Genomic DNA, 27,682 nt, shown 5'->3' on the forward strand with positions numbered 1-27,682 from the left:
TAGCTTAAAACAACATAAATTTATTCTATCATAGTTCTGGAGGCTAGGGATCCAAAATCAAGATGAAGGGCAGGTCAAGTTCTCTCTGAAGGCTCTAGGAAAGATTCTTCCTTCCTTCTTTCTAGCTTCTGCTGGTTTCTGGCAGGCTTGGTATATTATTTAGAAGTGTTACTCTGATCTCACTTCTGTTTTCACATGGCTTTCTCCACTGTGTGTTTATGTCTCTTCTTTTCTCATAAAGATACATAATCCAGTGTAAACTCATATGAACTTATTACATATGCAAAGACTTTAGTTCCAAATATGGTATATTCATAGATACCTGATGTTTGGACTTAAATGTGTCTTTCCGAGGGTGAACAAAATTCATCTCACATGTGTCAACAATATTTCTTCCCAGGAGCAAAAAACAGTACTACATTTTTGATAGAAGCAAGGGGTAACTGTTTAAGCTGTACATAATCTTTTTGACCAAAATCCAGTGTCAAATTGCATGTAGCAGTATACTTAAGATATGTTTAAAGAGACTTAGGAACATATAAGCATTTAAAAGTCAGTTATACAAGCAATGAAATAGTAAGTATTGGGGGGACAAAGAGGACTTAATCTCCTTCTTTTATGATGGGCTCACTAACATGAGATGGAATATAAAAGAACTAGATCAGACTCTGCACAACAGGGGAATACACCAAATGTATTTTTCACTGGGGACAGGTTCAATGAATACAGTGATAGCAAACAACATTTTACTGTTGGTAAAAATATAAGTAGGATATATGTCATGGGTATACAAATTAGACTTCCCTTTCATATTCAGAAAATGGATACAAACACATTTGATTTTGCTTCAACTTTATCTGCAATTAAGCCATCGAATACTTCTGTCAACCCTGGTGACTCTATGAGCATTAAGATCAAATGCATAATATCTGGGTCCACTGAAAAAAAGGAAGAAGTCTGCAAAAAAAGACAATGTATCGAATTAGCGTATAGTAGTAAGAGTTCTGATGTTTCCAATTAAAAGGACTCCACTCATCCCCCAATAACATACAAATACAAAAGTGCTATTCAAAAAATCTAAACAAATTACTTAGTAGGTTTTTATTCTACTTACAATTCTGCTGGAAAACTGCATCAACTCTACTTTCTATTCCTTGAAAGGTACTTGCTATGCTTTTGGGATAACCTGGTTCCATGGATTGTCTTTGGTTATCATATCTGATGAGAAAAGAAATGCCCTGTGCTTTAGGACCAATACAGCATATAAATATAATGGTTTTATTTTAACTGCATGTACTTTACAAAGTGTGTTCACACATAATTTCTCATTCAGTCTTCACAATATCCTTTTTACTGGACCTAAGAATAGTTAGCTTTCTTTTTTAATTTATACCTATTTATAAAATACATGGGTATCATTATTACAAATATAGGCTTTTGATTACTGGTACTGTGTTATTTTGAAAAAAGAAGAGCTGTATTTTCTAAGGTTTTTAGTTAACTGATATACAGTGTCTTTCTCCCTCCCCCCAAATATTAAGCCTAATTTGGGCACCAAATTTTGTAGGCTTTCTGTATAACATTTGCTTGAGAATGTTAGATTTTAACTCATAAATGAGAATTAGACTAACTCTTTTTTTTAATATACTTTTTATTTAATTCTTGTTCAAGTACAGGTTTCTGTCTTATATTCCCAACCCTGCCCGCCCCCCACCCCATGCTCCCCGCCTAACTCTTTATTTGCATCATACCCTAGTGCTTTATTAAGGTTTTCTCTGTTGCGTGATATAGAGTCATCAGTACCATTGTGTAGGCACTTTAATTTATAAAAATAAAAATTTCAAAAGCCATATCATTTATCTTATGAAAAAGAATGACTATCAAAGACCACCTAGATTTTTCAAACGTTCAGATACCTGATTGTTAGTGGTTTGTAGGTAGGATAAATAAACACAACTTTCAATCTCTGGTTGAAACAATAGTTTACCTTACCTCCAGAACTGGTCATTTACAAAGAAGTATGTTTTTGTCCTGTAGGAAACAGCTGCATCGATCGCTCGAACATTGCTTGGGAAGCCATAGTTTGATATATCCTTGGGGTAACCTTGCTGAATGTCATAGCCACTCAGAGCCCAGTATTGGTTGCCTACAAATGATTCAGGTTATGTGTTTGATAAAGTTCTTACTTTCTTATAAATAATGCGTGTCACTTCTTATCCATTTCATAAATCTATCATAGAAATGAAAATGGGGCAAATAGCCTTTAAAAGATGCAGGTTATGATAAAGTGAAGTTCATTGGGCTGTGATAGCCCCAATGGTTTCCCAGCCCCTATTAAAAATAATCCAACTTCCCAGTCTGACATTTATGGCTGACAATTGGATGTCCTATCTTATGGGACTTCTATAAAGAGATTATACTACAGCCTTGGGGAATCTCAGAAAAATTATATCTGGGATGACAGTGGAGGAACACTGAAGGTTTTAGCATTTTGTAGATGAGAAAACTGAGGCCGGAAGAGGATGTGACCTGCTCAAGCTTACACAGCAGTTAGTGGCAGAGATGGGGTCCAACCCAGATCTGTAGACAAAAGCCTGGCCAGCATGACACTCTGTCACTGGCTCACCTCCTCTGAACCTGGAAGGCACCATAGAAAGTCCTTTTTCCTTCTCTTCAGGCAGAACTAAAATGAAACTAAATCCTAGGCCATTACCTTTAAATAGGAAAACTAGGTCCCTGTCAGAATCTTCATAAGCAGCCTGTATACCACTGGGCAGCGATGGCCAGAACAGAGAAATAAAATTGAGGTCGACCCTTTGTAGCTGAGGATGCCTTCTCCAGAAGTATCTGATGGAACACAAGGAAGAAAACCACACACCTATAGGTAGACAACCTCTGTGAGTCTTGGGCTTGAATTAGCCTTTATGAAATTGCTGGGAGGATAGGACAGTGTAATAAAAACAAAGTTTCTAGCCCAGTAATCAATGTTTAGCCAGTATGTCATTGTGGTATTGTCCATCTGGTGAGTGTGTTACAGTTTTCAGAGGGGTCATAAGAGTGACCTTGTTTGATTACCCTTTGCTCTGTCCCCGGTTCACACATTGGCAACACTTATTTTAGTGTCTTTCATTATTGTTCTTACAAAATGATGAGAATGCTTAAAACTTTCCAGCAAAAGTAATACTCAGCCTGTGATCACACAACCACAAAATAGTCAATGGAAAATAAAGAATTCAATCATTTAAATTAGTTGCTCTGCAGCTGAAGTGATAGTTTCCATTCACTTGATTGAATTCGGGTGAACTGAATAATGTTTTGCTGTTAGGTAAACTTAGCTATGCAGTTCCCAAGCAGCTACAGCTCATAGACTTATATCTATATTATCACAAACATCTGCATGTTCATAAATGTTTTAGATTTCTTTTCCTAGTTGGTTTGAGTTACCCAGAAAACACCAGAAATCCCAATGAGATGCATATGTGTAGAATTCAAAGGAAAAGCTGAGTAATGGGATATACGTGACTTAACTAAAACCCAGCTGTAAGTTATGCCAGGGAAATAAGGCAAAGGAAAGAATAGTTCAATCACATACTTGTCTTTAAAGAAGAGTATTTCCCCTCGGAACGTGGTGATAGCGTCGAACGTCAGACGGGGGTCACAGCCTGTGGGCGTGCTCGATCCTGTTGGTTGGACAGGGCTGTTTGAAGGCCCTGAAAAACACAAGGCTTTCTATAAGCATAAGTCCAGTGTGATTATTGATTGTATTTCACCACTTCTCAGGATAATGAGGGGTTTTCACGTGAAGAGAACTGTGACCAGGCTATCACACGAAGCATCAAAACACTATACATTTGGCACTCTTAAAATTGTTTTAAAAATAGGAGTAATGGTAATTTTAAGAGACGGTTCAGGTTAAATTGTCAAGTAAAGAAATTTAAATGCTTTGCCCCCTCCGAATCCTAATATCCTTCTCTCCTTTTTTGCTTCCTCTTCCTTCATTTTTGGGTCACTTTATATCCAATTTCGACTTCCCTTCCAAAATCCACCTTCAGGAAAGGAATGGCTGTCAAGACTTTTACCCCACAGCACCAGTTTAAGTCAAATTTCAGCAACATTTTTTTCTGTAACTATTTGCATTTCAATGTGTTTTATCACTGTAGAACGAAGGGCTATACAATAGAAATAGTTAAGAGAATTTAAAACACATTGGGGAGTAAAGGAAGGAGATTATTTCAGCGGGGAAAGGAGCTGGGGAACACAGGCCATTAGAGTAGGGTTAGTCATTCCTAAACATTCTACTGGGATGAAAAAGTCTCCAGTACTCTGGCTTCTGTAGTGCTACCCCACCAGCGAGGGCAGAATCCTCCCCCTGGTTCCATTCCACCCACTCTGTTCCATTCCTCTTCCTTCAACATACTTTTAGAGCCACAGAAGTCTTCTCTAGTTTCTTTTTTGCATTTCTTATATATTATATATATACACATATATATACTTATATATTTTCACATTTTTTGATTGTTCAAGTAGTTTTCTGCCTTTTCACCCCACCCCAGAGCAAGTCCCCAGCCCTTCCCGCCTCCACTCCCTCCTGTTACAGTCCATATGTCCTCTATAGTTGCTCCTGCAAACCCTTCACCCTTTTCCCCTAAAATTCCCTCCCCTCTCCCCTCTGGTCACTTGTTTTTAGTCACAGCCATTAGGCAGCAGGAGAGCAAGAAGGAGGAGAGATGCAATGGTTTTACCCAGACAGTAGTTCTTCTATCAGTGTAGCCAAAGGCTTCCATATCCCTCCCTGAGTTTCAGTTCTGACTTTAACAAATATTTCTTTATATCCATTTATATTCCTCTCCTTCTGCCAAAAACAAAAATCTTAATGTGTTCCATACATATCTTTTTGTTAGCATGTCAATGTCTTTGTCTATGTGGATTTTTAAATTTATGTAGATTCATATTTTGTGTAATTTAATTTATACTGCATATTATATATCATTTTGTTTCTTTTCCATGAAGCCACGGTTTTAAAGACCCATCCGTGTTGTTGCCGTATGTACATCCAATTCAGTGCCTCGCTACGCTGTGCGTGCTCTGTGGCGTGGACCCAGCACATTCTACCTGGGAAGCCTCCTCCTGATGGATGCCCAGGTGCCCTCCAACTTCTCCCAGCACAAACAGGGATTGTAACAAACATCCTCGACGTGCCCGGGTCTCATTGTGTGCTGCAATGTGCTTCGGATGACCTTACCGTAGATGGCCTGAATGCCATTGATGTCATCTTGAGGGAGTGAGTAGGTGCTGGGTTCGCTGAAAGCGTAGTTGGGATACATCAGGGCACCAGGGTCGGAGGAGTGAGAGAGCCCCAAGGAATGGCCAAGTTCATGGGCAGCAACAAGAAACAAGTTGTAATCTGAAATGCAAGCATGTGTGGTGAATGTCTCCAAGGGTATCCAAGGTGGTGGAAATGGGATCTCCAGGTGTGCAGCTTCTAAGCCAAACTGCCTGGAGAAACGGCCTCTCCCACGCCTGTCATTTTCTTTTTCCCTTCAGGTACACAAAGAAATGAAGATTAGACAGACTCAAGGTAGGAGGTAGAGGCTTAGATAAGGTGACTATAAACTCGGCACCAAATTTTACAATTAACAAAAAGCTGCCTTTATTCTGATTCCCATATTTAATGGACGGGGACCTATGGCTTAGAGAGATGATGGCAGAGCCATCACAGGTCTTGTGAGCCTCAGATACCCTGTGGGCCCCCTTATCAGTCCCTCAGGCCCTCCGCCCCATTGGTAGGGTCTCAGTAAGCAGGTAGATAAGAAGCCTGCCAAGCAGCAGCAGTAGTCTCACATCCAGAGCTGACTCACTGATGGCCCGAAGCCTAGAGCCAGCTCTTCCCTGATTCTGAGCTCTCCATGCAGCTTCAGGAATTCTCCACCAGAAAGAGACAAACTCTGCCTCTTATTGCTCCCTTCCCTCATCTTTTAACTTCACAATCCTAGTGCCTTTCACAATTGGAAACTTAAAAACTTCCAAAGCTCACACTGTTAAAAAAAAATCAAATAAAACCCAAACTCCTTTGCCACATCCAAGACCTCTCCACTTGACTCCAGCAGACATTTGAAGGCTTGACTTCTGAGGTGAACCCTTCATTCCAGCCAGTCTATGCACCATCTCACAAACACACAGTACATTTTCTTACATGCCTACATTTGAAATCACAGTTGTGGAGTACTTTCTATATGCTAGGAAGTATAGTATTATTTAATCCTCACAACTTGTTTATGAAGTACTGCTAAAACTATTCTTACGGTAAGGAACTGAAGCCCACAGAGTTTGAATGTCTTATTGTTAGTCTTGCAACTAATTAGTGGTAGAGTTGGGGTTAAACCCAGGTGTGATGGCAAGACTTGTGCCCTTGCTACAGTGTTCAACTTCCTATTGGTAAGTAGCCTCATAAAACTCTACCCATGTTCCAAGACTTGCTTTCTTAATTATTCTTTTCTTTTCTTTCTTTCTTTTTTCTTCTTTCTCTCTCTCTTTCTTTCTTTCTCTCTCTCTCTCTCTCTCTCTCTCTCTTTCTCTCTCTCTCTCTCTTTCTTTCTTTCCCTTCCTTTCTTCCTTCCTTCCTTTTTTTGCATTCATGAATGTGTTACAAAAAACACCTTTGAGTGACTGGGTCTCTGGGAGATTTATCAGGATGCACTGTACTATCTGCAAGGGGAAATGTATGCAAAAATGATGAATGCATAGAATAACTAGAATGGTTAGGGAAGGAGAAAGAAAAGCTATGAGTATTCTCAGGAGACACCTTCACTCTGGCTAAAAGACAAGAAGAGACTGGGTTGGGGGAGGCATTTACAGAATGGGAAGAGGGAGATTTTTGAAAGGTAGGGTTTAGAGTGTGAGGAATGGCATTTTAGGAAGAAGAAGCAACACAAGCAAACAGAGGGATGTTGAAAAGCACGTGGTGTGATCTAGGAATGGTGAATGCAGAATGTGGCCACTATATGTGAACTTTGAAGAGAAGCCATGAGAGATGAGGCTGGAAAATTGCCAAGAGCCTTCAATGCCAAGTGAAAATGCTTGGACATTATTTGGTCAATATAATGTAAACACTGAAAGCTCTAAGCTGGAGACTAATGGAATCTCAGATTGGCTTTTCAAAGACAAACCTTGCTGCAGTGTTGGAAAAGTCACCAGAAGCAGAGATCGGAGGTGTGCAGTTCAGGCTGGGAAACTGGATCATTTAATTCAGGTGAGCGGTAATAGCCATCTGAACTAGCAGGTTGGGCAATAGGAATACATAGCAGTTGAGAGTATGATGTATCTTTGGGTACACACGGCTCCTAGGACAGGGACTCAGGTAGAAGAAACACTCACAGCATACATGGTGAGAAAATGATGGGAGGAACTAGGCCCAAGCAAAGATAAAAGGTTCTAAAAAGTGTTCTGTGACATAGTATTATCCCATGGCCTTGTGAAGTACCATGTGGACTGGATGTACCTGTCCTCATCTCCTCAATTCTTCCCCTCAGGTGTTCAAATCTTCTTAGTCTCAGTCTTATTCTGAAAAGAGAGGCTTGCTACATGGGGATGTACCGTTGACAGGAGCTTTTAAAAACATCGTTAAATCTCAGAATGACGAGAGAAAGCTATACCCTAAAGCAGTGTTCGGCAAACATTTTCTGTAAAGGTCTGAGCGGTGAATATTTGAGGCTCTGTGAGCCATTCGGTTTCTGTTGCAAATCCTCAGCCTGCCATTGGAGTGTGAATGCACAGATGACACATAAACAAGTAAGTGTGGCCGCGTTCGTTTGGTTAAAACTTTATTTATGTAAACAAGGCTAGGCAGGATTTAGCCACAATGTGTAGCTTTCTGATTTTTTCCCTAGGAAACAAGATCAGTAGTTAGCTTAAGAATTTTTTAAAACCTAAATTGACTTAGTATCTTGAGGTAGCAAAAATTTTCAATGGCCAGTTCGTGTGGATTTGTATTGTTACAGTAACCTGGGTGTGTGTGTGGGGTGCGGGGAGGCAGGGGTAAATTCTGATGTGGCAACTATTTACTCAGAAACCATATGACCTAACCATGGTTAACTTACTTTCATAGGTTTTGGTCCAGGTTTCTTCTGCATCAAAATGAACATCTCCTCCAATACCTTGGCCTGGCTGAAAGGCATGAGCAAGGATTCCATCGGGTCCATCAAATGGAGAATTGTCACCATGCACTGAAATAAAACAATTTGTATTAGGTTTTGCCAAGTCTCATGTCAGTAGGAGAAAGCAAATTGAGCATGAGTGCTTCAAGCCCACCTCGCTGGACGAAAGCAATGTCGATGTCTGCTTTTCTCTGTGAGACAGTGAAGGTCAGGGGCGATGCATCACTCCAGACTTTAAGGGCTTTCTCAATAGCTGCTTCCACATCAGCGTGGGACAGGTGTGGGGTATAGTTAATAATCCTTCAAAATGAGAAGATGTGTGAGGGCTCATTATTGTTTAAAACAGCACTCTAACAATAAGTAGATCAGGCTTCTTCATTTTAAAGTGAGTCGTATACATGAAGAGCTACCACTGGACAGGGTATAAGTGGGGAGTGTAGGACTCAGGGCTGAGGACAGATATGGGTTCTGAACAATTTATTACATGTCTTTAAATTTAGTTTCCTTATTTATAAAATGAGGATAATAAAATAGTACAGCTCTCATGAGGTTGTTGTAGGGGATTAAATACATGCAAAACATTTTGCTACTTGACATATTGTTGTATAATAGCATTTAACAAATATTGGGTATTATTATTTATTGTCATTATCATAGGCTTCATGGAAGGTAAGACTAGTTTCTTTCCAGCAGTAACTAAGTCTTTTTGGAATCCTAAAGTGAATTCTTAGAGAGACAATTTAACATTGGCATAGTCCTCTTTCGATTATCAGAGAAGGAAGTTAGAAATGTCAGGCTTTGGACTAAAGAGAGGTTTACCCTTTTTGCTCTCAGATGCTTCCATTAGCATCTAAACTCTACAAGGGCAGGGGGATTAATTTACTTGACCCTGGTGTATCCCAATGTCTAGAACAGTGCCTGTCACTTTACCAGTGCTCAGTCAGCACTGGCTGAACGAATACGTCCTGAAACCCTGGAGTATCACCTGTAGGTCAGGTTATTGTGTGCCCACTTGGGGTTTCCTGGAGTTAACATGAAATCGCCGCTGTCCGGCACTCCACATCGAGGCTTTTGCATCAGCTCCAGGGTTTCCTCGTTTGGCTTCCCGGTCACATTCAGCCTGAAGAATCGCTGCATTTCTTTCAGCTTTTCAACAATCACACTGTTGCCGTGCATCCTTGCAGACTGAGATCTGCTCTTTGGTAATTGGTAGAACTTTTCTAGGTAATTCTAGACAAAGACAAACCTGTGAGGGAACTCACTCCGAAATGACCTTCAATTCTCTGTGTATTGTGCATTCCTTTTAAGTCATTGCAGACTTGGAACAGTCTAATAACCTCATAGTCACAGAAACAAAGAGCACAAGTTTGTGGGTTGGCTTTGAGAGAACAGTGCCTGTTAGAAAGAATAGCCCCTCCATCAGGGCTCCACTTAATATCTATACAAAAAAAAAAGAAAGAAAGAAAAAGAAAAGGTCCCCAGGCTGGTGTGGCTCAGGTGGTTGAAGCATTGTCCTGAAAACTGAAAGGCTGCGTGTTCTATTCCCAGTCAGGGCCCGTGTCTAGGTTGTGGGTTTGATCCCCAGTTGCGGTGCATACGGGAGGAAACTGATGGTTGTTTCCCTCACACCAATGTTTCTCTCTCTCCCCCTCCTTCCTCTCTCTCTAAAGGCAGTGGAAAAAAAATGTGTTTGGATGAGGATTAAAAAATAGGCATTTTGTAAAGGATGAGCTCCAAGTTCTCGAGCAAAATGCTGGACCACGGTCAGGAAACTGCCTTATTTTTATTTAAAAAAAAACAGCACTGGCATTTATAGACTTCTTGAGGTACTGGTTGCATCGACGAAATTTCTCTCTTTTAATCTTCTTTCCATGACCGCAAAGAGGGTTTGCGCCTTCTTGTGAAACAGCAGAGGTGCATTTGGAAGGAATTTGCCAGGAGGACAATTCAGGCCCCACGTCATCATGTAGCTTCTCAAGTGAGAATTGACAATTTCGAAAAAATCCAAATCAGTTTTGGGGCAACAGCAGCTTCACTGACATGAGCATTTTATCCACCACAGCAACTTCTTAAAAGGAGCCAACACTCATTTGGAAGTAAAGGTTCTGAGGGGTGTTTAGCCAGGCCTCAGATTTCTTTCTTTCCCCTCAAGCAGCCTGTGGCTATCTGGCTCTCTGCAAGTGCCTGGGGACAGGGTTCTCCCGTGTTCTCACAGGCTATGGAATCAGATTGGCTTTGGTTTGAATATTACATCTGCCACAAACTAACTGGGAGTTCTTGGACATGTCACTTAATTGACCTAAGAGTCACTTTGGTCTCTACAGTAGGAATAATAATATCCCTTTCACAGGGTTGTCGTGAGGATGAAATGAGATAGTATTTGTGAAATATGTACCAGAATGCCTTGTCTAGAGTAAGTGTTGAATAAACTAGCTATTACCCCAGGGGTTAGTTTTACCATTGTAAGAAATATTTTTTAAATATAAGAGAAAAAAGAAATAAGAACAATACTTTTCTGAAACTGTAATGCTGAGGACACTGTGCATGACAAATGCGTGACAGCCTTCCTTGTGTGTCTTGAAAATTTGGCCTGACATTCATATTGTGAAACAGCAGAAGAAAGCGATTGGTTCTGCTTTTACAGTGCTTCCAAGAGTTTATAAATAGCCCTATAATCTGGTGTAAAAAATATGATTAAACTATAAACCGACTTTATTTCCTTATAGTTTCCCATCCTTATGCTCTCTGGTATACCTGGGATTTTTGCTGCAGAGACAAGTCACATGGAAATCACCAGACAACTGGGTTGCAGATGGACTGGAAGGGAAATACTAGGTATGTAAGAAAAGAAAAACATTCAATTCTATAATTAAAACCATGGTTCCCCAGCTGGAGGCAGCTCAGCAGTAGTGGTTTCCAGGATTTGAAGGGCCCAGCTTGCTTTCATGCCTGGCTTTTAGAGGATCCAGTTCAGAACCCTCTAAATCACTCAAAATGAGATATTTAAGCTCAAACATAATTTCTTTCAGACTGTTTTAACTAAAAAGCAAAAACAACCCATACTATCTCCCAATTACCAGCAAACAAACCACCCCATCTGATTGTTAACTTACCTGAACAATTTTTATATTTTTCTCTTCATTGTGTTGAGAAGGCAGTGGAAGGGCCTTGGAAAGCTGCACGTGGAGTAGGAGCAGCAGTGGAAGCATCTGCAGACTAGACATGGCCTTTCTCCAGGCTCCGCCCCTCTGGGTAGCGTCTTTCGCCTGCTGGGTGCCCAGACATTCACAGCATCATGCGTCCTTCGCTGCTCTTTTGGTCCCTTATAAAGCTGTGTCTCAAACAATTGCCACAGCAGGAATGTGAAGAAATGCAGGTTAATTACACTTGGACAGTTTTGCAATGTTAGGATGTGATTTAGTATCCACCCCCACATGGAGGACTCTTTCAACAGAAGAACAGTGCAATTTGCTACTCTTTGCTTTTGGGGTTTTTAGTTGTATATTTACTTTTGCAGAATTGTCTGGTCAAGGGAAAGGAGTAGGAGGCTAATCCTGAAGGTATGAACAGCAGTTGTCTATGGTCTACATTTTCTGGGAATATACGATGCTGAAGCTGTGTGAATTTACGCAGGGGAGGTTAGGCTAGCGGTAGGTATCTTGGGACTACAGAGCCCAATGCAAATTGAAGAATCTCTGCTCTTACCCACCCTCGCTGTGTGTGAGGAGAGTGTGCTTGGGAGTGTTGACATAAGGCGGGATTTGTGTGGGAGACTTGGAGCAGCTTCTGGAGGAAATGGTTATGGCATCAATACATTAGAAAACCCCCAATCTGAGCCTTGGCTGGTGTAGCTCAGTGGATTGAGCGCGGGCCCGCGAACAACACGATCGTGGTTCGATTCCCAGGCAGGGCACATGCCTGGGTTGCAGGCCAGTTCCCTGCAGGCCAACTCCCAGCAAGGGATGCACAAAAGGCAACCATACATTGATATTTCTCTCTTTCTCTCCTTCCCTTCCCCTCTAAAGATAAATAAATAAAATATTAAAAAAAAAAGAAAACCCCTAATCTGCAAGCTGGATATTTCACAGGAAAAACAAAGAAAGCAATACTGATGATGATAGCAATTAACATTTGCTGGATATTTATTATGTCCCGGACATACATGCTGTACCTACATCACCTCAGGTCATTCTCACACGGCCTTCAGAGGTAGATGCTGTTATCTGTATTTTGCAGAGGAAATAACTTCCAGAGAAGTGAGATGACTTGTACGCATCACATGCTAAAATTGTGGAGCAGCCAGGACTCAGTCCCAGGTGGGATGTTTACAAAGACTGAGCTGGCAGTGGCCCGCTGGCCCGTAATGGAACAGTGGTTCTAGGCCAGCAGCAACTTGGGTACTCTGGTTTATATCAGGGAGAAAGAGACAAAAGAGAGGGAAGATGAGATGCCATATATTCCCCAGGGAAAAATGACACTGAGTAAGGATTTGCAGACAGTGTGGCTACACAGGGGCCTGTACTGGTGAGGGGCCCTTGGGCATGATTTTCAAATTAGGTCACCTCGTCCCACTTATTCTAATTCTACATGCATGTAGATTATGTTACCTTACCATACAGTTTTTGTGCGTATTCATTTAGATATATTTATGTATATTATAAAGGGCATTCTTTATGTATTTCTATGTGTAAATACATATCAACATGTATGGTATATAACATGTTAATATGTAGATAATATCTTTGAGATCTTATGATAAGTAGCTCAGTTCCCTCCTGATGTTTCTTATAATCTTTATAAACAATGTAAAGAAATGTGCCTTGGGCTAGAACATATCTGGATAGCAGATTAATGTCTGTGATGTGAATTTCTGCATCGCTCAGTGAACATTTCTTGCCACCTACCACGTGGTGCTGCGATGGTTAGCAGGTTGTTAGAGATAAGTTAATGGCATTCAGATGAAATACTGCAGGAGTCTGGAGGGAAGAACCATGGTGGGAGGAAGTGGAATAAGGGGAGGCTCCATGACGGAGGCAGAATTTGAACTGGACCTTGAAGAAGTAGACAGTAGACATGTAGAGATGTGGCGATCCGTTCCCTGTGCACATGTGGAAGGTCCTCACCCACCAAATTGTTCAGTGTCTTGTAAGTTCATGATCTTGTTATCCCCCTGGGTGCACAACTTAGTCATGATGTGGCTTCCCCCACATTAGGTCTTTAGTGAAAAAACCTTTTCTTTACAAATAAGAATGCCTTAGCATTGGTCTACCTTATGTTAGTTATTTTGATTCACTGACTTGCTTACAAGATTTATAAATATTTTTTGTTCTGAACATAATGGTAAGTTATTTAGATAAGAATCCAGCACTTTGGTGAATTCAGTTCTCTGGCATATGCGTGCATGTTGTGTTCAAATCAGAATTGCTGGGTCCAGGTCGCCGATAACAGGTCCAGCCCCAGTGGAGAAGGCCACAGCTGTTTCCAGGGCCTCCAGCTTCTGCTTTCTGAATCCATTCTTCACACCTGACCCCACTTGCTTGCATTGTGTCTGTGCCTCACCCCTTCTCAGTCGGGAGCTCAGAGTTCCCTCAGGCCCTGCCCAGGAAATCCTGCATCCGGAAAAGTCTCAACTCTCAGTCATTTACACCTCAGTGTACACTTAGGGGTTATTTCCTTTTAAGTCAATTTCTTACTGGGAAAAAAAAGCTAAGCAAACAAATTTTTAAAAGAAAAATGAAGGCATTATTTCCTATAAGATAAGTGTCAGAGAATGTAAGAAAATGAATAAAGTTTAGTTTTGGACAGACACAATACAATGCAAAAACAAGGAAGGATCATTCTGTCTCCCTAATGCCACCCAGTGATGTGCTGATCCATAGCAGAAAGCTGTGTTTTCAGGGACCAGTTTTGGTTTTTAGGGCTAAATAAATAAAGTAATTACACAGATATAGTCTGTTTTCTTTTTTAAATAGAGAAATACCGATTTTAATTCAACATATAGTAAACTCTAGGCATCTTTCAGCCTAAAAATTAGTAAAACAGTTGGGTTGAGGTAGCTGGGAAAACTGCCTGGAAGTGTTCACGTGTGCCCGAATCTTGAAGGATAAGCAGGTGTTTGCCAACTGGGAGTGGGATCCACAGAGGAAATAGTGTGCACTAAGCTCAGAGGTATACCTAGGGAAGCATATGGCCTATTTGATTCATGTAAGCCGAGGCTAACTGTTCTTTACATTAAGCATTTTTGAGCTTTGATGATCAGGATGGATGTCTATAAACTTTGATCAAATTAATAGGATAATTGTTGGGGTCAGTTATGGTAAAGGCTAAAGAACATTGGACTTGAAATTATATGACTGGGTTCAAACTGTAGTTCTGCCACTTCCTACTTATGCAACTTTTTGCAAATTATTTCAATTCTTCTGAGCCTCAATTTTCACATCTATTAAATTGGTACATTATCATCTCACTTGTACAGCCTCAAGAAGGTTAGATGAGGTAGTGCATGTAAAAAGGTCTGTGTAGACCTGCCAGTGTGGTGTCCTCTGTATATTATGAATGTGATGAAGTTGTGGACATACTAGTTCATGTGTCAATTTTGTGAACTGAGTTAGCAATGCTGAAAAGGTCTCTTTCAGAAAGAGAAGTGCTTCAAAGTTAAGCCACAGAGTGGTGAAGTAATTCTATAGCTTCCTTCAGTAGCCAGTGCTCAGTACAGCCAGGGAACATATGAATGGAACTGATACATCCTTTGCACAGAGTATAAATGGTTAAGTTAAAATCACACTAGCCAGTATGAACCAAACACTGTGCTAAACTGGCAGTCTTTACCACCAATGAGGAAACCGTGTGTACTAAGTGCCTGAACTCCATAGGACTCAGTCTTAGATGTTCACTATCTGGTATCTCCCTTAAGCTTCATAACAACTCAAGAAAGTAGGAGTTATTATCTCCATTTAAAGATAAGGACATTGAGCTCTGGCTGGTGTGGTTCAATGAACTGAGCGCCAGCCTGCAAATGAAAGGGTCTCCAGTTTGATTCCCAGTCAGGGCATATGCCTGGGTTGCAGGCAGGGTGTCTGGTAGGGGGCGCATGAGAAGCAACCATACACTGATGTTTCTCTCCCTCTTTCTCTCTCTTTTCCCCTCTGTCTAAAAATAAATAAATAAAATCTTAAAAGATAGGGACATTGAGGTTCAGAGATATGGTTCAAACTTAACCTTTCCATTTATTCTTCCTAGTAATTCCCTTTGTTCTCTTGGTAGGAAATTCAAAATAAGGCAATGGTTCTCCATCTCGGGTCTACATCAGAACCTGTAATAAAAGTATAGATGTAGGCTCTACTCCTGCCACTGAGTCAGAATCTCTGGGGGCAGATACAGTTTTAGAGGGCACTCCAGGCAACTCTGAGAGTGGGTTGAAAACCTCTGTTGTACGAGAGGATAGAGAGCATACATCAAGAGAGAAGAACATCTACACATTTAAGATTTCAAAGAAGGAACAATCATATCCTATTGGGGAGGGCAACAAAGCCTTCACAGAGGGCGTGGCCCTTGAGGTGAATTTTGAATGATGGACTGGATTTTGGCATTGAGACTGGGGTGAATGAGAGTGGGATTTGAAAAAACAAAGGGCAAAAGCAGAGAGAGATGAGACCTCCAGGGTTTTAGGGGGTGGGCAAAAGTAGGTTTACAGTTTTGAGTACACGAAAGAGTTTATTTCTGTATTACTATTTATTACTTATTTGTATTACAACCGTAAACCTACTTTTGCTCACCCCTGTATGTATGAGGGTATTAACAAAGTTCTGGGTGATTAAGTATAGAATTTATAAAGAGAAGCAGTGTGGGATGGTGGACTGGAGCCAGACAGTGCGGGGACAGGGAATGAATATTGAAACATCGATAACATGCAGTCATTGCTGGCTTCTGAGCTGAGTTATAAAGTTGACCTGCCTACAGTGTCTAGGACAGATTGAGGTGGGCAAAGCTGTAAGTAAGGAGAACAATTGAAGGGTGGAATAAGCATTTCAATGAAAGTTTCTGAGGACCCAACCCTGGAGGTGTCCACCGGTCTTCCTCCAGGAACACATCTGGGGACACCTCTGTCTTTGTGCAGGGATGGGGGTTGGGAAGGGAAGGAGGGAACCCAGGCCACAATACTGCACATCTCCAGGACAGCCATTCACAAATGTATGCTGGGGAACCCATATTGGAGAATATAAATTGTCTGAATAAGGTAGAAGCAATTGTTTCTGAGACGGCAGGTGGGAGCCAGGTCAGGGCTGGGGCTTGGCGGAATTGGAGGTCACTTACAGAAGCTTTGGTAGTAAACTCAATAGGCAGATGAGACCAGTGAAGACTGGCTGAGCAGCTGTGTTGGCTCAGGCAAGTGAGAGGGTGGCTACCGTTCACAACGAGGATCCAATCCCTACCTTAATTATTAGCTTCAAACATTTCCATTGCTTTCCTCTCCCAAATGGGGAATGATGTGGCTAAGATACAATGGCGAGAATGACCCATTGATAGTAACTGTCCATAAACCGGTTTAACGGAGACTCATGAGAGCAGACAATGACAGGATGAGCATTTCCATTCCAAGCAGCTCTGTGTTACTGGAGGCAGGAAGCTGCTGACTGAATTTGCCCCAATCTCTTCCTTCTTCAATCAGTCCAACTCTTTGGCTGGGCTGTCTCTTTTTTCATTTTCCACGTGTTTTCTAAATCTTCTCCATTCTTGATTTTCTAACCTCATGTCCAGCTGTATCGAGAAATGACATTACTTTCTATCCTGGCTGAATTGCCTCATTTTCATCACCAAAGTCTCATTTCCCTCCTCCCAGACTCCTGATAACTACCCTGTAGTCTGTCTGTGGGTCTCTCTTTGTATTTCTACACCAGAACTTACCCTCTTTATACATTCTCTCCAGTCTTTTTTTCCTCTCCTTCTTTGGCACCTTCCCCTTTGTCTACAAATGCCACCAGACTTTCTCTGTTAAAACAAAACAAAACAAAACAAAACAAAACAAAACAAAAGCCTTCTCTGCACCCTGCTAACCACTTGGGTTGCTGTCTTTGCTCTCTTTCCCTCACACTCAACCTACTTGGAGGCCTGGTCTAGCGCTCCATTTCCTTACACTGCACACCCCATCCTCGTCTCCTAGCCCAGTCTCCACTCTGAGATACACCATGGGAATCTAGGAAAACTCATTTGAATAAACTCTGATTCACATCTATACAGTCCCCACTAAGTACTATGCTCAGTCCTTTTGGTAAATGGTACCCATCTTAGTTTTTTTTTTAACCTAATATATCAGAAAGACACCATTTACGCCCTTTGGCAACTGGCTTATTGTAGGGGTGCTCTGCCTGCAGAGCTCCCTGTCTGCCACGGATGAGAATAAGGCTACCAAGACATGATCTGGCTGGGGAGGAAAGATGGCCAATCTCTCAAAGGAGAAAGGCCAGGAGCCTTTTTCTCAATGGGCTTTTATTGAGTTCAGTTTGCACAGGAATACAGGTAAAAGCTCATTAATTGTCAGGCAGTAAGGATCAAACAATAGATAACATACAAAGAACTACGAGGGCTTATTCTCAACAGGGTCAGTTACCTAAAGGGCTATACAATTTTGGGAAACAAAGTCATTTCATACTTGGATCCTTATCAGAAAGTTGAGAACGTTCTTAGCAAAGCAGTTTTCACAGGATTTTTTGCGTTCTTCTTTACGCCTGATGGCCCTGGGGAACTGCCCTGCCTGCCTGGGGCTGTACCACCCTCTGGCATTTTTTTCAGGCTTAAGTCAGGCAGGAGAAGTAAGGCAGACAAGAGATTAGGAGACTTCTCAAAGACAAAATGAGGACTCAGGCTATGTCAAAGCTGAGGGGTGAAGGTCCATCACCCCCTTTCTCTATAGCCCCCAAAGTCCTTCCCTGACGGCCCCCTCATGACCATACCTGTCTTAGGTCATCTCTCCCTTGAGGAATCTTACCTGTCATTGGCTAACTGATCAGGCTCAGGGGCCAAGCAGGGCGCAGTAAAGAGGGCAGAGGCAGTGCCCCTGCCAGGGAGATAAACTTTGTCTCCTTAGCAGCTTATGGTCCCAAGGTTTCTCACTCAGCTTTAGCGATGGGGGGTTACAGCTTCTGAAACCAGGCAGGGCGGTTCCTACCAGCGTATCAAGGGCAGTGTATTAGTTTCCCATGGCTGCTGTGACAAATTACCACAAGTCTAGTGGCCTGAAACAAGACAAATGTATTATCTCATAGTTCTGCAATCCAAAGTCCAGTATGGGACTTGCTGAGCTAAAATCCAGGTGTCATCTAGGCTCTGTTCACTTTTGGTGGCTCCAGGGGAGAATCCGTTTCCTCGATGTTTTCAGCTTTTAGAGGCTTCCTACGTGCCTTGGTTATGGTGCCTGTTCTCCGTCTTCAATGCCAGCAACGTTGCTTCTCTCCAACCCTTCTTCCGTCATTATGTCTCTTCCTGGTGCATCTGGGAAACTTTCTCCACTAGGACATGTGCGATTTGTTGGGCCCACCTGGGTAATCCAGACTACTCTCCCCATCTCAAGGTCCTTCACCTTCATCGCACCTGTAAAATCTCTTTTGGCACATAAGAGATTTAACATACAGATTAACATACAGATTCCAGATATTAGGGTGTGGACGTCCTATTCCGTCTGCCACGGGTGATGATTTTCAATTGGAAGAGATGGGTTGGTCAGTTAAGGTGTGGAGTGATGGCGTGGAGAAGAGCACCTGAGGATCTGTGTGGGCTTCCAAAAGCCTTTTAGGACATTATGCCCTACAATCCTAGGGTGATCTGCTCCCACCCGGGGCCCCATTTTAACTCTCAAGGACAAGAACATATCACTTGAGTGATTAGTAAACACCCATTATAATGCAGTTGCTACAGTGCAGGCACACCTCCTTGTATTGCACCGCACTTTGTTGTGCTTTGCTGATACTGCCTTTTTTTTTTAAGACAAATTGAAGGTTTCTGACAACCCTGTGTAGAGCAAATCTATTGGAGTCATTTTTCCATGGGCTCAGATGATGGTTAACATTTTTTAGCAGTAAGGTATTTGAATGAGTTTTTTAGATATAATGCTCTTGCATACTAATAGACTTCAGTATAGTGTGACAATAATGGTTATGCTACAAACAAATTGATGACTCATTTTATTGCGTATTCACTTTGCTACAGTGGTCTGGGCCCAAATCTGCAATGTCTCCGAGGTGTGCCTGTAAGCACCTTTGCAAGGTCGCTTTCATGTAAAGCTCTTAAGTGTGGCTTTTAAAGCAATACCAAAACTGGGAATATTAGGGGTTAAGTGAATTATCTAAGATCACACAGCTAGCAGATGTGTAATGTGAGGTGGAGCTTGGGATCTTGGGATCTAGGTTTGGTTTCATAACTCTGACCCCAAAGTTGTTTCCATTAAAGCTCAACATAGACTGGAATGGACCCTTTAGTGTAGTAGCTTCTTTAGTTCAAATGGTAAAGTCATCGTAGGTACATTCTGATCCTTCCATCCTCCAAATTCTGCAGCTGTGATTGCCTCATACATTAACATAGAACTTCAGGGAAGCCTGCGGTGGTAAGCCTGAAGCACAAGCAGCCAGTTTATCTTTTGCATGTGGAATAGAATTCTGGAGATCTGGGATTGACCCCTCTCTACTGTCTGTTGTACTTGACCTTCAACAAGTTCCTTCATCCCTGTGCTTCACTTTCACACCCATGATTGGCCATGTACTGCTGTGGAACCCTGAACAACTCACTTCATATCCTTATCTCAGGTTCCTCATGTGTAAAGTGACCGTGACAATAGTACCTACAATGTAGAACTGTTGTATAGATTAAATATACATATGCATGGAAAGTGTTTAGCACACACAGTCTAGCACACAGTGCAAAATAACAGATGAGAATTACATTTTTCTGACAAGGGAATATGAAAATATCTCAGAGGATAACTGTGGGATCTAAGGAGCTAATAGATGAAAAGCAGTTTACAAATGCTGACGTATTGTTTAAAGTACTTATTTTAAAAATGTTTGAAAATATTATAATAATACAGGAATAGATGTTAATTTGTTAAAAAATTTCAAATACTCAGAAGTATGAAAAATAAATGTGAAGATATTTAGGGCCCCCACCTCACCCCAAACCTCTTCTCTAAGAGGTGCCCACTGTTAACATATTGATATGTCTCCATTGAGTTATTTTTCTATACCTTAAAGTCAAAAATTAAAGGTTGCTATTTGTTGTGGAATAACTAGAACTATAGTGTGTCCACATTGCTCCAAGCAAGGCCCCAAATGTCATATGCTCCAAGCAAGGCCCAAAAAGACTAAAACCTGTTGCTCAGTCGCGCCAGTGGTGGTCATGCTCACATAAAACCAGTAGAGGGCGCCCATAGTCCACTTGGGCTGTGAACTGTTTGGTCAGGTCTATAGTCTGAAACAGAAATGTAAACGCAGGTTGCCATTATTTAATGAGGCCAGGGTTTTAACAAGGCAGGTTAGTTGGAGAATTAGGCATTGGAAACCTCTACTAGGGCTTATTAAAATGTATAGTTTTCTGTAGGTAAGAATACAGAATGAGAAATTCCATAGAGTGCCCAAGACTCGACTACCTACGGTCAATAAGAAGGCCCTTGAAGATACCTTCAAGAAAATTGATGTTTGTGCAGAGATCACCAGGAAACATAGAGATGTCTTCTTTCAGGTATCTCCTCCAGTCCTACCTTGGTCAAAACCACAGTCCTCTCTTGCCAGGACAATAGGCCTTGTTTTTATTCTTACTTCTCGGTAATGAGCATACGTTACTTTGCTCACTTTGCTGCCAGAGCTTCCAATTTTGATCTCACCCCGAATGAAAATGTAAGTCCTCACAAAGAACCTTTCTGATCTGGTCCAACTCCTGCCTCCATTCCTACCCTTGTTTTCCTCTTGCTCTGCTGGAGACACACTGGCCACCTAGCTTTACCTTGAACCCATCAGCGTACCCTGTCTCAGGGCCTTTGCCTTGGCTGTACCTCTGCTTGAACACTTTCTCAGGTGTTTGAAGTGGTCAGGTCCTGCTCCTCCTTCAAGTCTTCCCTTAAGGGACGACATGCCAATGAATTCTAACCAGACTATTGTAATTAACACAGCAACCGGTTGACTCCTCCTCCCAGCACTCTTCATTCCCCTCATCCTGTGTCCTCTCCCCACCCCTATAATCTCTGGCATCTTCTTATACACTTTGTTTTAAAATTGTATTTGCTACCTATTATCTGTCTTCTCTGAGCAGAAATGTAAGCCCCATGGAGGGAGTGCACATTATTTTGTTGACTGATATATCCAAAATGCCTGAAATAGCATCCACTATGTAGTAGGTGATCAGAAAGTACTTTTTTCAATTAATACATCTATAGGGACTACTTAATGTCATGATATTTGTTATGTAAAAAATCTAGGCTATAATAAAGTATGTACAATATGTTTTCATATTTATAAAGATAAATATAAGCATTGAAATATTAGAAGTTTATAAGCCAAATAGTAACAGGGCTGAGCATCGGGTGATAAGATTACAGATGATTTAATTCAGGAGTGTTTAGTATTTTTGAAGTTTTTAAAATTTTTCTCCCCTTTCCTTCCTCCTCTTCCCCTCCCTTTTCCATTCTGCTTACTTTTCTTGTTTTTTGGAAATCGGGCATTCACTTTGTTAATTGTAGCCCTCAGTTCAGGACACACTATCCTCATTAGTCTGCATGTGACTCTGCTTATAATTTTTATCACCATTTTCCTCTTTAACCCAAACTGCAGTTCAAATACCGCCCCCCGGCCTAATGTATTTAGTATTATTCTTCCAAATGTTCATAAATCACATGAATCGTGAAAAATATATAGTGTTTGTGTGTGGACTTTATTTGTTTTAGTTTATGGCCTTGCACTTTACACTTCATTCTATATCTTGCTTGTTTGACTAACACTTTATTTTTTGTCCAGGCTTCTGTACAGGCAGGCGTTGTAGTACACTATTTCTCACGGCTGAGAGGCCTTGATTCAGAGATGCATATCGCCTCCCTATTTACCAGGTTCTAAATGAAGGCCACCCAGGCTACTGCTGTCCCTGCTCTCACAGGTAGTTCATTGGTGGGTATCCTACTACAGGTCTCCTATGGACTGTGCTCAGAGTTAATGCCCAGGAATGGAATTACAGGGGTGAGGGCACAGGCATTCTTACAGTGCAGACAGATTTTGCTTCACAGTGGTTGTGGCAATTAACATTCCCACCAGCTGTGATCATTTTTCCTGTGCTTTTACCAGCACTTAATATCACTGAAACTTCTAATTTCTGCCATTTTGACAGCTATAAATTTGTATCTTGTTTACATTGTTATTTTCCTGATTGAAATCAAGAGTAAATATTTCTTCATATTCTCTTGGCTACCTAGGTCTCTGCTGATATTAATTATCAAGTTATTTTCTTAATCCGTGTTCCTTATTGTTTTTTTCTTGAATTGCAGGAATTCCTTGTATAGCCCACATATTAATCCTTCCTGAGTTTCCTATGTTGCAAGTACCTTCTCTGTCTTTTAGTTTTTCTCTGCCTCTGTTTTTGATGTCCCTCATTTAATATAATTCTCTAATTTTAATATAGTCAAACCCGTCCACTTTACGCCTCATGTTTATGTCTTTTGATGTTGTTTGTGATATTGTTCCTCACCTTAAGGTTGCAAAATATTCTATTGTTTTTATAGTTTTACCTTTCATACTGATCTTAACTTGAATTTGAATAGATCTTAACTTTATTCAAAACTTAATTTTGTACATTGCTTATAAAACAGGATAGGCTAAATTATCCTGTGATTATAATCCCCAAGTCCTTTAATGTCTCTTAAAGCAACAAAAGTTTACTTCTTCCTCCTGCTTCATGTCCATCACCAGTGGACGGAGGGGCTGTGCTCATGGCAGTGACTCTGACGTCCAGGCTTCCAGAGGAGCCATGATCTTGAACTCTGTTGGTTGCTATGTTGAATGGAAAAAGATGTTTGAAGTGTTTTGCACAAGCAATTAAATGTTCCAGCACAGAAGAGCCACATGTCACCACTCACAATGCACTACCCAGAACTCGTCATGTGGCCCCCAATCTACTGCAAGTAGGCTAGAAATTGGAACACCTCCATGTGTCCAGTAGATGAAAAGCTGGAAATAAGTGGTAGAGAGTATTGATCATGAACTCCTGTGAGAAACAGAATCTATCTTTATTTCTTTCCATAGAGCATATCGGTTTTCTCCAAGTCCTTATTTAATCATTCACTATTTTCTCTCTAATTGATGGCGCCATCTCTATCAGACCAAGGACGCGTTTCTGGATGTGCACTCAGTTCCATTAGCTTCCATCTCTGGTCAGTTCTACGCTCCTGGTGCCACAGTGGTTTTGTCCGATGGCTGGTGGGATCCCTCCTTCTTTGCATTTTGTCAAAATTCTTAGCTGCTTCTGTGTATTTTTTCCTCCATAAAAACTTGAAAATCAGTTTCCCAAATAATCCTTTTGGGATTTAATTAAAGTTTCATTGCATTTATAAATTAATTCAGGAAAATTGTCATTTTTAGAGTGTTAAGTCATTCCATACATGAATATGATATTCAGTTTTTCTTATATATCTTTCATAGAGTCTTAAGTTTTATTAAGTTGTTGTTCTGTTCTTGCTAGATTATTTCCTGGATAGGTCATAGATTTTAATGTAGCTGGTAGTATTTTATTGTTTGTTTTTTACCTACTTGTTAATTTTGTGTATATAAGACATAAATTATTTTGATAGTGTTATTCATGGGAACACTGACTTGTCTCTCTTTCCTGAAGAATTTTGATTATTTGGGTTTTATTCTATGTAAATGATTAAATTATCAGCAAATAATGGTAATTTGCGCTATTTTCTTTTAATCCTTATACGTGTTGTTATTTTTCATCTTAACTTTTGGCCAGTGCTCCAGGACTATGTTGAGCAAGTACCGGTGGTAGTAGGCACCCTTCTCCTATTCCCAGTATAATAAAAAATGACTAAAGTTCCTCCACATGTTGTGCCATGTGGTGACAGTAGGCACTTCTTTCTCTGGAAGACTTTGCAGAAGATTGGCATAATCTACCCCTTGAAATGGACCTTTTGGCAAAACAAATGAGTAAAACTATCTGGTCAAGTGTTTTTTCTGTGAGAAGATTTATAAACTTTTGTTTTTAATTGTTTTAGTAAAGGATATTAAGGCTTTGTTTTCTGTTAATTTCTTTTAAATATATTTTTGAGATACTGATATACAGTGAAGTGCCCAAATCTTAAGTGCACGGACTTCAGTGAATTTCACAAATGTGTCGTCTAATGTAACCCACACCTCAGCAAGAAGTGGAACCTCCCAGCACCCTAGGAAGTTCGCTGCCCTTCTCAGCCAATCTGACCTCTCCCAAGGGTCAACTACTGTTCTGATTTTTTGCACATATGTTGCTTTTCTGAATCATAATGCTGATATAAATGGAATCAAAATATTTACTCTGTTGAACCTGTTTTTGTTTTTGTTTCTGGCCTGTAATAATGTTTTCTACATTAATCTATGTTGTTTTGTATACTTCACCTTCATTTTTATGTAATAGTCTATGAATGTATTTCTAGATTTGATCTACCATGAAATAAAGCTGCTACAAACTTTCTTGAATAAATTTCTTGTGTATTTATGTTTTTATTTACTTGGGAAAATATGTAGAAGAGGTCATAGGGTAGATAGGTATTTAATTTTATGAATGATTTCTATATTGTACAAGAGTTCTAGATATTCTAGCTCCTCATCAAGATTTGATGTTGTCAGTCTTAATAATAGTAATTATTTCAGTGGTTTTATAGTTAGTATCTTATAAGAAATTTATTTTCTTTATAATGAGTGATGTTAAGTACTTTTCCATGTTTTTATTGGCCATTTATATGTATTTTTTTGATGAAAAGTCTGATTTGTTTAATACTTACATGCATTTTTAATTGGATATTTGTCATTTTAGAAGGTCATCCGTAGGGCCTTTAAATATCGTATGTTCTGGATAAAAATTCTTTCTCAGATGTGTATGTTACAAGTACATTTCCCCTGTGATCTCATATTTCCATGGGACTATCGGTTTCCCCAGCCTCTTCAGATGGGCTGTGGCCTGGGTCCCGGCTTGTCTCCTCTGTTACTTCAGGGACTGAGGTTGGGTGAGAGCAACTCAAGCAGGGCCTGGTGCTCGGTGATACAGTCGGTGTCCCGCTACTCTCACGCCTCATTCTCCTCGGTGGGTGGTCCCCTCAAGGACCCCTCTGAAACCCTGTTGTGCACTCTCTGAGCATTTCCGAGGGCTGCTGCTGTGTCTGTAATTTTCTGACATCTGAGCTGAGGAGGAGGAGTCCTTCAGGAATTGGTCAGGCTGACCACAGCCCTTGTTATTAACTTTCCAGCTTTGCCAGCATCCAGCATCAATTTTGCAATAATTTATTAAAACTTTTTTTTATCGAGCACCTACTTGGCTCCCAAATTATATCAGTAAAACAGACCAACAAAAACAAACAAGAGAAAATTAACAACGGCCTCTGCCATTATGAAGCTTCCACTGTGGTGGGGGATGACAGGCAATAAACAGTAGACAGAGTAAGTGACAAAATGATATGATGTGCTGGAAGGTGATCAGGGCCATGGAGAAAAATTGTAGAGCCGTGCAGGACAACGGCAGGACCGCTCACGCCCAGGCACACTTCCTGGGCAGCTAGAGCCAGGAGCTGCTTACACTAAGGGTAATGCCCGATTCAGGTGCCCTCGCTTGGCAATGAAACCTGCCATCCACTTCTTGTGAAGTGAATGTCCAGAGCAAACCTATAGTCCTAGACAAACCTTTACCTAGTTTTTTTTTTTTTTTTGGTTGACAGAAATTGTTTGCTGCACAGATACCCCAGGGACATGTATAGGTCCTTTGGTGTCACGAAAAAGTGAAGAAAACCGATGGTGCTGCTCACTGCTCATGAAGAGAAAGTTGGAACAAAGTACTTTTTTGTTGCTAAGGAGTATTGTAGGCAAAGACTGACCCTTAAGAATCTTAGGGCATCAGATCACTCGGGTGCAAGGAGAGACACCTTTTAAAAAATATTCTTAAATTATGCTGGAATGTTTTCCTGCTTCCGTAAATGGATACAGTGAGGCTGAATGTCATTAGTCCCCTACCTGCTTTCCTCAGACCCTGTCTGCCCTGAGAAGACAAAGGACTGGTATGATTGAGTTTCAAAGGGAGACAAAAAGCAGAGGCATCTAGAAGTAGCCTTCCCATAGCATCTCTCCTTCACGGGGCAGATTGTGGAGCCCGAGATAAATCTGAATCAGATTTTTAGAGTTGATGTCACTTTCAGTGTGGTCTAGTCTGCATCCATCCCATAACCAATAGAACCATGACCCTTTATAATTTTCATGCCAGTGATGCACCTGCCCACAATTGTTTTAAGCAGCCATTGGGTTTATGCAAAATGAAGGTAAAGGCAGCACCTACCTCTCAGATTTATCAGAAGATTAAATGAATCAGTATACACAAAGCACTTAGACTGGCACACGGAAAGTCCTTTGTGAGGGTTGTTATTTATTGCAATTATATTAATCACACATTCTGCTATTTCAAATTTTCTTGCCAGGTATAATAAAAATATGCCATCCAAGGATGCAGGTTATCCCAAAGAGATAACATGACTTCCGTGAAATTGACAGAAAAGTTGATGCTCTTTTCCAAGATGGAGGTAAAGCCCATGCTCTTACGATTCGGACATGTGAAATTAAGCACTCACCTAGACCATCTCCATCTCTTGCTTTTGTGTGTCTGAAGTTACTGCAAAGCTGTGAGACCCCACACCCCAGAGCAGCAGCAGGTACACAGGCAGGCTGGGCATGCTGGCCTCTGTCTTCCTTCTCAGCTGAAGGAAGTAGACAGCTCCTACTGCTGCAGGGTTTCAACCTGCAGTCTCCCTTTAATGAGGATTCTTGCACCCTCAAAAGCAAAGGCTGTCTGATTCATATTCTCTTCATTTGCAATGTGCCAACTCAACATTCATCAGAAATTGTACATAAAGCAGCTTGATTTTTTGCTTTTGCAATCTTATTATTATGATCAAACCTGTATTTTATTGTCCAGGCCATGGGAGTAATTTAAATTCACTGACCACATTCATGTTTTTTCACCACCAAAAGCATATCTAAAAGCTGTTTCAAAAAGAACTATTTAGTGGCTTTGCTTCTATTATAAAGAATCAGGGTGATAAAGTGAGAGCGAAGCATGTATAAAATTCAGTCAAACTCTTATTTTCCAAATATGAAAATTTGAATTTAACTTTCAAAGGATATTTTTAGTGCCTTCTTAATAAGAGTTTTGCAGAAATCAAAATAGCTATGAATATATATGATGGTTGTATTTGAAATCTTCAAACACACTTTTTTTTTCTTGTGGAAAAAAACCTTTGGCTTTTGCTGAGATGTGTTATAAAGCTAAAT

General features: G+C 40.8%; 1 protein-coding gene and 1 long non-coding RNA gene across 3 annotated transcripts; one reads left to right on the top strand and one right to left on the bottom strand.

Moving 5' to 3' along the window:
* Nucleotides 1-11,456, bottom strand: MMP8 (matrix metallopeptidase 8). The gene is made up of 10 exons (XM_037029801.1): nt 11,267-11,456; nt 9,139-9,383; nt 8,308-8,453; nt 8,097-8,222; nt 5,243-5,404; nt 3,593-3,710; nt 2,714-2,847; nt 1,993-2,146; nt 1,115-1,218; nt 1-957 (listed from the first exon to the last, which is right to left on the bottom strand). The coding sequence occupies exons 1-10, from the start codon at nt 11,375-11,377 to the stop codon at nt 854-856; spliced, it is 1,404 nt and encodes a 467-aa protein (XP_036885696.1). The 5' UTR covers nt 11,378-11,456; the 3' UTR covers nt 1-853.
* Nucleotides 6,706-27,302, top strand: LOC118975726 (uncharacterized). 2 transcript variants are annotated; one of them, XR_005064117.1, is made up of 4 exons: nt 6,706-7,209; nt 8,105-8,360; nt 10,880-10,988; nt 26,833-27,302. It is a non-coding gene; the product is annotated as an uncharacterized LOC118975726 (long non-coding RNA). The 2 variants fall into 2 exon arrangements; XR_005064118.1 differs by lacking the exons at nt 6,706-7,209; nt 8,105-8,360 and adding an exon at nt 10,533-10,566.
* Nucleotides 27,303-27,682: the final 380 nt, after the last annotated feature.

Source organism: Sturnira hondurensis, unplaced genomic scaffold (assembly GCF_014824575.4).
Source record: "Sturnira hondurensis isolate 20B ecotype Veracruz unplaced genomic scaffold, ASM1482457v3 Scaffold0020489, whole genome shotgun sequence".
In the NCBI taxonomy this organism is placed as follows: domain Eukaryota; kingdom Metazoa; phylum Chordata; class Mammalia; order Chiroptera; family Phyllostomidae; genus Sturnira; species Sturnira hondurensis.

Bases quoted from the DNA above. Each gene is read 5' to 3' on its own strand.
- MMP8 (XM_037029801.1), bottom strand. From the start codon at position 11,377: ATGTCTAGTCTGCAGATGCTTCCACTGCTGCTCCTACTCCACGTGCAG. The intron at 1,219-1,992 runs GTAAGGTAAACT...TTTTCTCATCAG, and splicing joins GTAAATGACCAGTTCTGGAG to ATATGATAACCAAAGACAAT. The intron at 958-1,114 runs GTAAGTAGAATA...CTTTTTTTGCAG, and splicing joins TGCAGTTTTCCAGCAGAATT to ACTTCTTCCTTTTTTTCAGT.